This window comes from Podarcis vaucheri, assembly GCF_965113315.1.
Source record: "Podarcis vaucheri genome assembly, chromosome: 17".
Taxonomy (NCBI): Eukaryota; Metazoa; Chordata; class Lepidosauria; order Squamata; family Lacertidae; genus Podarcis; species Podarcis vaucheri.
In genome coordinates this window covers 24,768,402-24,781,036 of record NC_138755.1, presented here as the reverse complement: position 1 = coordinate 24,781,036, position 12,635 = coordinate 24,768,402, and the positions used below count along the sequence as shown (strand labels likewise).

The following is a 12,635-nucleotide window of genomic DNA, read 5'->3' as shown; positions in this document are numbered from 1 at the left end:
AAAAACTACATAATTGTCAACTTGTATTCAGAACACTAAAAACAAAAAGTAGAACAAAGCAGCATTGATTAGGTTCCCTCCGCCCTTCCTTACTATATTCAGTGGGAAATGAGTCCATATAGGATGGGGAGGGGGGAATCGCCCTCAGCAGAAAACATTAGTCTTTGGCAGCAAAAAGGCAATGAAATCAGACTGTAAAAGCCAAACAAAAAACCAAGCCAATCAATACCAATTATTGAAAAACAAAAGTAATACAAACATCCCACTCCCTAATGTAAAATGCAAAGGTTAACGGATAACCTTTTGCTAGAGATTGCCAGGGGTTGTAAACTAGGCTTATTCTTATTCCCATAAACATTAAGTGCACACCAAATATCAATAAAATCATTACGTTCTAGTTGTCTATTTATAGGCCATACATGCTTGGTAAGTTTCTCCGTAAGAGCAATGGGCCAATTTTGTTGACGCCTCACTGCCACCCATAGAACTGTAATAACTGTTAAGTAATTGTGCTAATCAATTAAAAGATTGTCTTCTGAAATATTTTCCGGACATCGTGTAACCACTGCAAGTGGTAGGTTTCAGTCTGATGATATTTCTTCCAGTTGAGTTGTGAAGCCGGAAGGCTGATTTTACTACATATCATATGTGTAATATGTATTGTGCCATAGAACTTTCTCCTCTCCTCTGCCCTGCATGTCCCTTCTGAGGGCACACAGGAAAAGGAGAGGAAGGAGCATGAGTGAAATTCTGTGTGAGCAGAAATGAATACAACCCGAAGTACAGTGGTACCTCGGGTTACATATGCTTCAGGTTACATACGCTTCAGGTTACAGACTCCGCTAACCCAGAAATAGTGCTTCAGGTTAAGAACTTTGCTTCAGGATGAGAACAGAAATTGTGCTCCGGCAGCACGGCGGCAGCGAGAGGCCCCATTAGCTAAAGTGGTGCTTCAGGTTAAGAACGATTTCAGGTTAAGAACAGACCTCTGGAACAAATCAAGTACTTAACCCGAGGTACCACAGTATTTTCTGAAATAAATGGAAATCCTTTAAAAACCCCTCAAAATGTGACTTTTCATAAGCATACACTCATGCATATATTAACGACCCATTGCCACCTGCTCTTACTTATTTTAAACTCTCTATGTATATGCCAAATGCTTTGCATTTAGAAACACTGATAATAAATAAGATGAATACTCATAACCATGTTAGGTATTTGTTCCCATTGTGTATTAGAACAGTTCACTGTTTGTGATTTGCTACCACTCAGCTCACAGTAAGGTGGGCACTGGTAATGATGTAGGGAAACCTCAGCTTCTGCTCATGAACAGAATGATGTTTTCGCAGAAAGTGGACCACATGCAACTGGAACTAGCACAAACAGGATAGGGGTGTGACTGACCTATTGAAATTAATGTTGCTTTGCTTTCATTTGGTTGGTTCAGATGTAACAGTCCGATCCTCTGAACCATAGTTTGGAGGATTTGGAATATGCTTTGTGCTAGTAGTTTTGCTTCTCTAATCTCCATTTACTTCTGAAGTTTCTATTCTATCCAAATTGGTAAACCATAGCTCTTTTTACTCTCCAAACCAAGATGGGCAAGTGTCAGGATGCTGTCAGCAGCTCCCAGCTGGTTGCCCAGGAAAGTATAAAAACAAGGAAAAGTTTATTGCCTTCCTTTTCTATTTCAGTATTTACAGAGAAAGGCTATAGAATCCATCGTCTTGGATAATGGTGTTGTCCTGAGTGAATCTCCACCCTCCCATTACTTTTACGGGTGCTGCTACATGCCCTCTGTCTTTGAGCTCTTTGCTCTCCTACTTTTAAGGCTTGCTGGGTTTTGGGAGATGGAGAGTCTGGAATGTTTTCTAATGACACCATGTCAGCCAGCTGCAGCTCCGCTTCTGCCTCCTCCTCTCCCATTATTTCCCAACTTTCCCCCTCATCTGCCCCTGAGCTGTGACCTCCCGCAAACCACTGTTGTAAATCTATACTGTCTTCCTCTTCCTCCTCCCTGGAAGGTTTCCCCAGTCCCTGACAGCAAGTGGCTTCAAACTTTGGTTGCCAGTCCTGATTGTGCAAACCACAGTTTGCCAGTTGGGCTTCATGGCAAACTCTGGTTTGCTGAACCACAAAGTAACTAATTGAATCTCAGCAGGTGGGAGAAGCCACATGGTTTGGAATGTTATATGTATTCACTTGAATTTAATTATCAGTGTGAATGTTTTAGTTCTACCAGGTACATTTTTGATTTTGCAAAAATTTGGAAACAATGCTTCTGCAGATGTAGGATGCTGAATATGTTGGCAAAACATATTCTTTTGCTTAGAACTTGTAGAGCTTGAGAGAGCTATGAAGAACTATGATCCTATATGTCTTGAACCTGCAGTGGATCAGCTTTAATATAACATGCAGTATTTTGGCTGTTGTAATGCTGTGCTTGTTGTCTCCAGTGGGGCTTACTGCTTAAGTAAACATGCTTAGAATTGCACCTCAGTGTGTTTACATGCTGCCATTATGACCTAACTTTATTTAATTTTCTAAAATTATTTTTATCATTTAAGACTATTTCCATTATGGGCCTAGTGTCCATGTAGATAATATGCCCCACAGTTTTTTGGCATATGTCTGGCTTTAGTTATATGCACAAAGAGAGTCAGAAATTGGGTGTGCCAGTTTGACATACTCTCTATAAAACCATTGAATCAGCATTTCACTTGGAAAAGCCATATGTAATTGTGTGTGTCATCTTCATGGATGCTTAAGATGTTGCTGAGAAATGGCCTTCAGAACCCATCTACCAGATTAATATACATTTCTGGTAAATAGGGGACAAGTTATCTATTAGAATATTGCTGCAAGATGACATTGTTGTTGTTGTTGTTGTTGTTGTTGTTGTTTATACCCCACCCATCTGGCTGGGTTTCCCCAGTCACTCTGGGCAACTCCCAGCAGAATAAGAATAAGAATAATAACAGCAATAAAACATCAAACATTAAAAACTTTCCTAAACAGGGCTGCCTTCAGATGTCTTCTAAAAGTCAAATAGTTGTTTATTTCCCTGATATCTGATGGGAGGGTGTTCCACAGGGCAGGTGCCACTACTGAGAAGGCCCTCTGCCTGATTCCCTGTAACCTCACTTCACGCAATGAGAAGGTCCTTGGAGCTGGGCCTCAGTATCCTGGCTGAACGATGGGGGTGGATACTCCTTCAGGTATACTAGGCTGAGGCCGTCTAGGCCTTTGAAGGTCAGCACCAACACTTTGAGTTGTGCCCGGGAACATACTGGGAGCCAATGTAGGTCTTTCAGGACGGTGTTATATGGTCTCAGCGGCCACTCCCATTCACCAGTCTAGCTGCCACATTCTATCTTCATTCATTAGAAAATTAGCTTCAGTACTTTAGAGCTTCAAAGCAATTGATTGGTTTGATTTCTACACCGCTTAATATATTAAAAATATTTCTAAGTAGGGTACAAAAAACCAAAGCAGCAACAGACAACCACATCCTCCCTCTCAGACTCTGGGTTCTCACCCAGGGTCCAAACTCAGCTCACCCACAAACGTTTCACAATGAGAAGAGTTTCTGGGGACAGTAAACATCACCCTCGTCTCTCACTCTAGACTTGCTTTTTCTGTCCAGGCCCAAGGTGGATGGTGCTTCCTCAGGCTGACCACAGCTGGGTCCTATTCAGTTGTATTTTCCCTACCTAGTTCCAGGTGCAGCAGGTTGGTTGAGTTTCCCAGGTGGTCCAGAGGAAGGGGAAAGTGGGAGAGGATACAAGCAGCAATTTGCCAGGAAGGTAGTTTGCTTCTTCCCCTTGCTATGGTGCAAACAGGGAAAATGTTTGGACCTTGCAACTTCAGTCTTTAAGCTTGGTATGCTAGAAAACTTATTACAGTGGTACCTCGCAAGACGAATGCCTCGCAAGACGAAAAACGCGCAAGACGAAAGAGTTTTCCGTTTTTTGAGTCATTCCGCAAGACGAATTTCCCTATGGGCTTGCTTTGCAAGACGAAACGTCTTGCGAGTTCTTGCGAGTTTGTTTCCTTTTTCTTAAAGCCGCTAAGCCGCTAATAGCCGCTAAGCCGCTAATAGCCGTGCTTTGCAAGACGAAAAAACCGCAAGATGAAGAGACTCGCGGAACGGATTAATTTCATCTTGCAAGGCACCATTGTATCTTCATTCTCTGCTTCAAAGATGATCTGAAAAGGTAGGAAAGAAAATGTAACTTGGTTTTAATTATATTGTAACACGCTCCCTACTTCCTTGAGTTTTGTTTTCTTTGGATGTTGGATGTCAAAGCACTGAAGACTAAAGGCATCTTTGTAACAGCAAATACAAACATTTACTAATTTGTAAATATTATTTACCCATTGGTAACAATTTGGGAGGAAATAGGCAACTAAAAACAGCAAATTGCTGGTTTTGCCTCCAACCTCAAAGTAAACTATTTGGACCTTCATTCCAGTTCAGATAAATTCCAGCTTTAAAGCTCCCAACTGTCTCTCATTCTCTAAATTCAAAGCAAAAAATGGGTCTTAGACTGTTTATCACACACTTGCTTTCTCTGGAGGCTCTCGCTTTCCAAAGGCTGGGAAGAGATTCCTTGCTCTCATGAAAATATTGTCCAAGAATATTGCAGGTTTATTTTGGATGTTTGCCCTACTGTGTCTGGTGAGGCTTTTCTCCAGAAAACTTCAGGTGTGCCTAGGATTCCACCTGGAAATTCTCTTTGTTAAATCCCTAGACGCTCACCAGCTGGCCATTCAGAATAACCAAGAAAGCCAAGTTCACAATTTTTTTTTAATATTCTTGCACAGAACAGTACCTTCAGCAAAGGAACCAAAGGCAACCTTATAATTTAAGTAACATATTTAAATCACAAAAAAGTGAATAGCACCTAGTGACAAATTAGGAATGGCTTAAGAGCTCCGATCTACATGATGCTGGTTCGAGACTCGTAGAAAAGTAGAGTTGGAAGATCGAACAATGGCATCTTACAACAAAGTATAAGATACAATATAAAGTACACAGTACATTTTGGATAAAATTGCGAGAGCGCTAATTAAAAACTCAGCACTGGTAATGGAGTAAGGGCATCTAGCCGCCTCTACTCAATTGCTTGATTTACACAGGAGGAAAACAAGAAAAAAATATTCTGAATCTCAGAAGCCAGAACAACAAAAGGGATCACTGCGCAGCGAAAGCAGTGATCCCTCTTGCTGTTCTGGCTTCTGGGATAGCTGCACAGCCTGCATTCACTCCATAAGACGCACACACATTTCCCCTTACTTTTTAGGAGGGAAAAAGTGAGTCTTACAGAGCAAAAAATATGGTAGCTTTTGAAAACCTCTGTAATGACCTCTCCTGAAAACTGTACAACCATGGTTTCCATGATGTGGGAATCAGCTGAGTGGAGAGGCCTGTTTATTAGTTCAGCTTTGGCTGCACCTATGTTCCTCTTAGGTGAACCAATTTGGAGAACTCCCCGCTATAGTTCTTCACTAGTTAAAGCAGGCTTCCTCAACCTCGGCCCTCCAGATGTTTTGAGACTACAATTCCCATCATCATTGATCACTGGTCCTGCTAGCTAGGGATCATGGGAGTTGTAGGCCAAAAAAAATCTGGAGGGCCGATTTTGAGGAAGCCTGGGTTAAAGTAATATTGTCTGGCATAATGAACACAGGAATCAAGTGTTGCTTAATTATCACCAGATTACTTTTACCACCACATTACTTGCATGGTGAGTTCTTGATAGGGAGACACTAAATGCATTGTGGTCTTTACCAATTGATAGTCAGCTGTTTCCTGGCAGATAGCTGTCAAGGGGAATTTCATTCTTCTTTATTCACTGCTTTCGCTTGTGATTTCAGGTAAACTGTCAGGTTGCTTCAGATAAAATTCAGGTCAACATATTGGATTTTGTCAGTGTGTTCTAAAATAGGCAAAATGAGTGGAATCTGTTTAGAAACGATGTTTTCAACAGATTTAGCACAAATTCTGTTAGACTTCTGTATCTTGCAATATCTTGTGGCATTTATCATCTTTATTGCTAATTTCACATATTAGGAATTTCTATTGGGACTTTCCCTGAAATGTGTACTTATTTTAATAAAGCCTTTCTCCCTACCCTGAATAATGCTAAAATGTTTACACCATTTAAGTTTTAATGCAGTGTAACAGTGGATTTCCAAGAATTTAAGAAATGACATATTTTAAAGATGAGAAAACCCATGATCAAGTATAACTGTTACTTTATTGTTGTTGTTTATTATTTAAAAAAACACCAGTTGGGGCCTTTAAATAGAATAGTAGCTCAAAATGTCAGAAGGATGGCACTACAAATAAGATATTTATTTTAAAGAGGGAAATTGAAAAAACATTCTCCTTGAAGGCCAGAAAATGATAGGAAAAAATTGTTTGTCAACATGACATGCTAAAATCCTTACATGGATTGTAACAAACAGATTAACAGCAGCTTGAAAAAGGTATCCATGCAGGCATCAGTAGTGTCAAAAGTGTGTGCAAATTGCAACAATAGTTTATACTGATATACTTCATACATAAAGTGATCTTCTATATTCTTGTGATTTTTTAATATAAAATATTGCACATGTGAATTTTCAACACTTAATCAAGGAAAGAGTGTTTGTTTGTTTGTTTGTTTGTTTGTTTGTTTGTTTGTTTGTTTGTTAACATAGCTTTCAACATGGCATTAGGAGATTTGGGATCTTTGGATTTTATATGGCCCATGCTGAAACAAACATGATCTGTACCATAAAATTCTTCATCTTTTTCTTGTGAACAGTAAGTCTGAAGTACTGCACAACAGAAATATTTATTCTACCTTTCGTCTTTTCTTCCAAGAATTCACTTTTCAAGTCTCTCTCCCATTTCATTGAACCTTTCTTTTCCTGGATGTTTCCAGCACAATGTGATATTTCCTGTAATGCAACTAACAAGTTCTTTAATGGAATGAAGATGTAAATCAAGGCTGTAATAATAAATCAAGGCTGCAAAAATATATACCAAAATTCTGTGCCAGTAAATTTGTATATATTTGCATATTTTTCTAACTCTGTCCTGTTTCAGTTAGTTATGGGAATAGGCAAGGAAGTGAAGCCCTGTCACACAAAATGTGGATCAGCTGATTGCCTTTGTTGAAAGTTAACAGTTGGAGTTGTTTTTAAAATCTTTGTAGTTTACAACTGAAAGAAAAGTGGCACATGCTCTTTCACAGAAATAAAGATAACTTTTTCAGTGACTGCAAAGAGTGAAGTGCAGATGATGAAAAGTGGGGGTTTTTTATAGAAAGAGTGCTGAGGCTCATGTCTGTCTTGGAAATGACATTTTGTGCCTTCTAATATCATGGGATTATGGGTTAATCAGTGGTAATCAACACATGTTCAGAAGCACTGTGCTTGACTTCATTTGCTGCTATTGAAAACAGTGAAGCGCTTCTGAGCTCAGATTAAGCCCTGGAAATTGCCCGGGGCTGGGAGATGATATAAATGTATAAAGGGCCAAACAAAGCAAACAAACCTTTTCCTGGACATATCTTTCATCGGACAGGACCAGTTTGGAATGAAGACAATGCAGCTTCATTATGAGCAGTTCAGGAGCTCTCGAGGAGGGAATGTGCAGGAACTCTTCACAGCCTGCCAGTGCCCTGCCCCTTCCCTAACTTGAAGTGTTGACTGCACCTCCTATCTTTATGCAGATTTATTTCATCCCAGCCTGCTGGTCTCTTGTTTAAACATGGATCGCAAAGAGTTAAAACTGTTTCCATATGTCTAGCATGTTAATAGGGTTTGTAGCCTTTGGCAACTTCATCTGCAGCTACTACCTATGTCCCCCCACCGTGTGTGTGTGTGTGTGTGTGTGTGAGAGAGAGAGAGAGAGAGAGAGAGAGAGAGAAAGAGAGAGAGAGAGAGGATATACATACACATTTGAACTGTGCTCTGATTGTGTGAATGAAACCATTATGCCTTTGTCGGGGAGATATTAATTCTCAGCAGTTATAGCCCCCCCCCCCAATTTCTTTTGGTCTCAAAGCAAACCATGGAGCATGTCAAACAATATACAACAGAAAAAGAATGCAAATAAACTTTAGCCTACATTGCCCAGCAAAGCATTTAGCCGCCCACTTGAAAAATACTTAAGTCTTGTACACATGATACACGAGGAATGTTCGCTCGTTTCACCGATCCCTTCAGACACACACACACACACACCCTAACACACAAGCAACAAAACCTGATCCTTGTCTTTATATCTGTGAGGTTGGAGTTCTTGCGAATAAAGGAGCTTTTCCCATGATGCAGTGTGATAAGGATTGGCCTACATGTAGCCCTGCAAGCCACTGCTGATGTTTTCTTGATTAGGTATCTTATCTTCCATTGAGTTGCATCAGATGAAGGTTGCTGACAGCGTAATGGCAGGGAAGGCGTCGGACAGCTCCATAAAATGGCAGCTATGTTATGACATGTCAGCTAGGACTTGGTGGATGGTAAGTTGGCGTGATAACAATTTTTTTTTCCTTCCCGAAAGATTTTTTTTCTCTCCCTTCTCTTTTTGAACTCCTCCTTCATTGTTGCAATGCACGTGTTTATAAAGTTCACATCCAGGCGCAGAAACTTCCAACTGCAAGTTGCACTGCCTCTGCGGAGCCCTGAAGCATCATAGCATGTTAGATAAGGTTTCTCTTCTATTGTGGTTGGGGTCACAGGCAGCCTTTTTAGAAATACAGCGGGAGCAGGAGGAAGGGTTTAACCCCCGTTCCTTTTCTTTAAAGAAACTAAACAACAACAACAACAATCCCCACAAAATGTCAATTTTACTTTGTGCCCAGGCTGGCTGGGTGTGAGAATGTAGACCTAGAAGCAGTGACGGTGGGGAAAGAAAGCAACAATGTCATCATGTTCTTGACTAATTGTTCTTGAGTTGGTCCTAAAACAGAGCAATCTGCCTATTTATTCTGTTTCTTTCTGAATAATTCTTTGGAAAGTGCATTGTATCACGTTGCGAGCTGCTTCCTAATCAGTATGCAATTGTCCCCCCCCACACACTTCCCTTAATTTTCTCCTCCCTTTCATTGAATACAGTAACTAGAGCAACTACTGATTAATATGCCGCTTGGCATAATTAAATTTAGTTAATGAAGCTATGCATATTAAGTCCAATTCTTCTTTGTTTGGGCGAGCATGGCTTAAAAAAAAAATCATATTTGTACAGCTGCAACCGAAGGAAGGAAACAAAACAAAAAGAGAAGGGAGAAACCAGGGAGAGGCAACTTTTAAAATGTTACTGAGAGGAACCGTTTGAAAGTTTCTCTGAACAAAATACTGGGGACCAGCAATGGAGCACTTTGGGAAAGAAAAGCTTTTCTCTTCACCAGCGTTTTCATGAAATTTTATTCATATGCTCATTTTGTTGTCTAGACAATAGCCCCTTGTATGAAATAGCCATGCTATGAATGAAGACCTTCTGCTGGCAAAACCTTTCATTATGAATATTAATTTCATTCCTGAGTTGCTTTGTCTGTCCGTGTATTTTTTTACTCCTTTCATTCCCTCCTTGATTGCCTTTGCTTGTTTGTCTGGATAATTATTATGCTTACTGCATGGGCTGTTTTTTCACAATTAGTACAGTGCAGAGACAATAGACACTTTATTCATGGCCGGTGGGTATGAGGAGCTCCAATGGACAGCACGTCCCAGAGTCTGGACAGAAGGCAGCTCCCTGATTCCTAGTGCTTTCCTGCACCAAACCACTTTCCAAGGACTTTATGCTTGTTTTATTTATTTTTCCTTCCCCCAAAAGGTGATTCTTGCTATATGCCTTCTGAGGAGGTTACATACTCAGGGAGCATTTTCATCTAAAGGATGTTTGCTGCGCGTTGTTGTTTTGTTTTTTGTTTTGTTTTTTTGCTGCGAATTTTTCACAGAGGGAAGGGAACTATTTCGACTTGTTGAGCCCTTGTACGCTGAGTGATCACGTCAATTTAGTTGCACAAAAGAAAGGGAGTCAGTGATTAAAAAGTGGTTTTGTGAGTCTATGTTTTTTAATTTGGCATTAGTACTTGGTGGTAACAGATTGCTGTTGTATGCTTTAATCAGAATTTGGTGCACGGTGCGTGTGTTCGCTCGTTATTTAAATGAGCCATTAAAGTAGCGCAACACTGTGCAGAGGATGGTATTATAAAATGTATGTTGTGACAGGTTTAATTAAATTACTGCATGTTCACAGATTTTATTGAAAAAGTAATATGCCTATGTTTTAAGAAAGGTTTCTTTAAGGACAGCTTTCCAGTAAGCTGGCATTGTTAAAAGAAAATCAATACTTTCACTCATGAGTATTTTATTGGTATAATCTTTAAAATACAGATAATTAATATAACTGTGCTTCCCTTAGTTTGTTCTGCAAGGATATTGTAAAAAAAAAAGTGGTATTGTAGGCTCAAGGCTTCTCTTCTTATCAGATATGTACATTTAAGTAATAAACTTTAAATGAGTTCCTTCTCTTCATGTATGAGGTTTATGTGTTAACTACTGAATCAGTGATGAAACTTTTGTAAATGCACCACCTTCCGTAAGTAGCAATTGCTCATGTTGAAAAGTTTAGGTATGTAATGTTCATGCAATGACTTATCAGGGATATAAATAAACTGCACTGTATTTTCAGAGAACGCTTGAAATGTAGTGTTTTCCTGTGTGGCTTAGATTATTATCTTGTGGGAAATGAATAATTCTATGTTGGCTGCTTGGAAGGAAGTCTCATTGAAATGTTTTTGACTTATATTATTAGCGTTCAGGTTAAAGCTGTGATTGTAGGCAAATTTATTTGTTCCATTTGAAGCATTCGCTTCCAAGTGAATGTGTTTAAAACAGACTTCCAGAGGGAGATTTTCTATTTGTTTACACTGATGTCATCCCATTGAATTCCATGGCACCATGCTTTAAATGTCTTTTAAGAAGTTACTTACATTTTTGAAGGGTCCATCAGTGAATATAGACTCTGATGATAAAGCGTATCACAGCCACATACTTGTTTGCATATCTCTTGATATTTCATATGCTTAAATTTTCCATTCTTTTTAGCATCTCTCTGTTCATTTTAGGCTCCCTTCCTATACATATTTAGCTGGGGTTTATTTCCAAGTAGATAAGGTAGATAAGAATTGTCACTTTAAAGATAAAATTTACAGGATCACTACAATGTTTACAACATTATTGCAATGTTTACAATTGTTTTTTCCTCCTTGTAAGCATTTCTGAGATGGAGAGTAGAAAAATATGTATGTTTTCATATGTATGTTTTCTCCTATTAAAATATTGTTTGTTTTTGAATAATGCAAATTGTAAGACTTGTGGAAGAGTCTAAAAAAGTGAACACAAAGAAAAGGGACTTTAAATAATCTTTAAAAGTGCCTGTACTTTTAAGTAAATATTGAGGGCAATAATTTATTAAACCCTGGACCACTACTTAATGATCAGATAGATTTCTAATCCTGTTGCAAAAATATTATAATTATGATCTGCATTCATCTAATGCTTTTATTCAGTTTGGTCTTAAATTGAAGAAAATATTTGAATGGTGTTTATTATGAACAGATTTTTTTTTCGTACTTATGGTAATCTAGTTTACATAAGTAGGGAAGCTTAGGCACATTTTGGGTTTCAAGCTCAATATTTGCAATTTGGCTTGTGTAAAAAGTATGTCTTAATAATATTAAAAACTAGGTTATAATCAAAGCTAAGGTTCTGAAGCTGTAGTAAAGTATGGACAGTAATCTCTGAGATGCTGTACCGCCTAATTTTCTTTTTTTTTTTTCATTTAGTAAGCAAATGTTTTGAAAGAAATTGTGCCCATATTGGTCTTTCAGGCTTTAGTTATCAAAAATATAATGTAATCACACGCTGTGTTGTGGGCTGTTTGTGTTAATGCAACTTGTCATATGCTACGTTCAACTTAATGAAATAAAGGAGAGTGCCTAAATATTTTACCCAGATTAACTTTGATTTTTGCTTTCATGGAAATACTAATAGCAGGAGTTCCAGCAGGCCACTCTTGTCTTGCAATATATCTCCACAGATTTCAACCGTTTGCTTGCTTTATTTTCAGAGCACCACAAGTCCAGTATTTACTGTGCTAACGAAACTTTTGTTTTCAATAGACTTGCGACATAATTGATTTAAAAGCAAATGGATATATAATGTTGAAGATACCGTCAAGGAGGATCTTCTGTAAATGTAGAGGTTAGAAGGGGTAAACTACAGCAGTATTTGTGAGCTGCTCTTTAGCATCCCAAACATATCATCCCAAACATATCATATAATTTCCAAAAGAGGCATTTGTTTCTGTATAATAGAACTATTTCTACTTTTGTGTATCTGTCTTGATCAGAACACTTGTTCCTGTTATAAACCACCGTTAAGTAAATGAATTGGGTTTGGCATTTCAGATGCAGCGAATGCTTTTGTTTATTGAGGTTTATGATTCTTCTTCATTAACAACTGTACTTGGTTGCTTTGTAATCAGATTAGGGCAGCAATCCTGTACACACCAACGAGAGAGGAAGTACTTTGAACTCAGTGCGACTTACCTCCAAGTAAACCTGTGTTAG

General features: G+C 38.8%; 1 protein-coding gene across 3 annotated transcripts in view; it reads left to right on the top strand.

Annotated features, from left to right (window-relative positions):
• The first annotated feature begins 8,408 nt into the window (after positions 1 to 8,408).
• Positions 8,409 to 12,635, top strand: part of NFIB (nuclear factor I B) — a 300,127-nt gene continuing 295,900 nt past the window's right edge. For all 3 annotated transcript variants that reach the window (XM_082204901.1, XM_082204908.1, XM_082204907.1), the window contains exon 1: positions 8,409 to 8,519. In XM_082204901.1, coding sequence (XP_082061027.1) covers positions 8,424 to 8,519 — 96 coding nt within the window. In that variant the 5' untranslated portion in view covers positions 8,409 to 8,423. The remainder of the gene's footprint in view (positions 8,520 to 12,635) is intronic.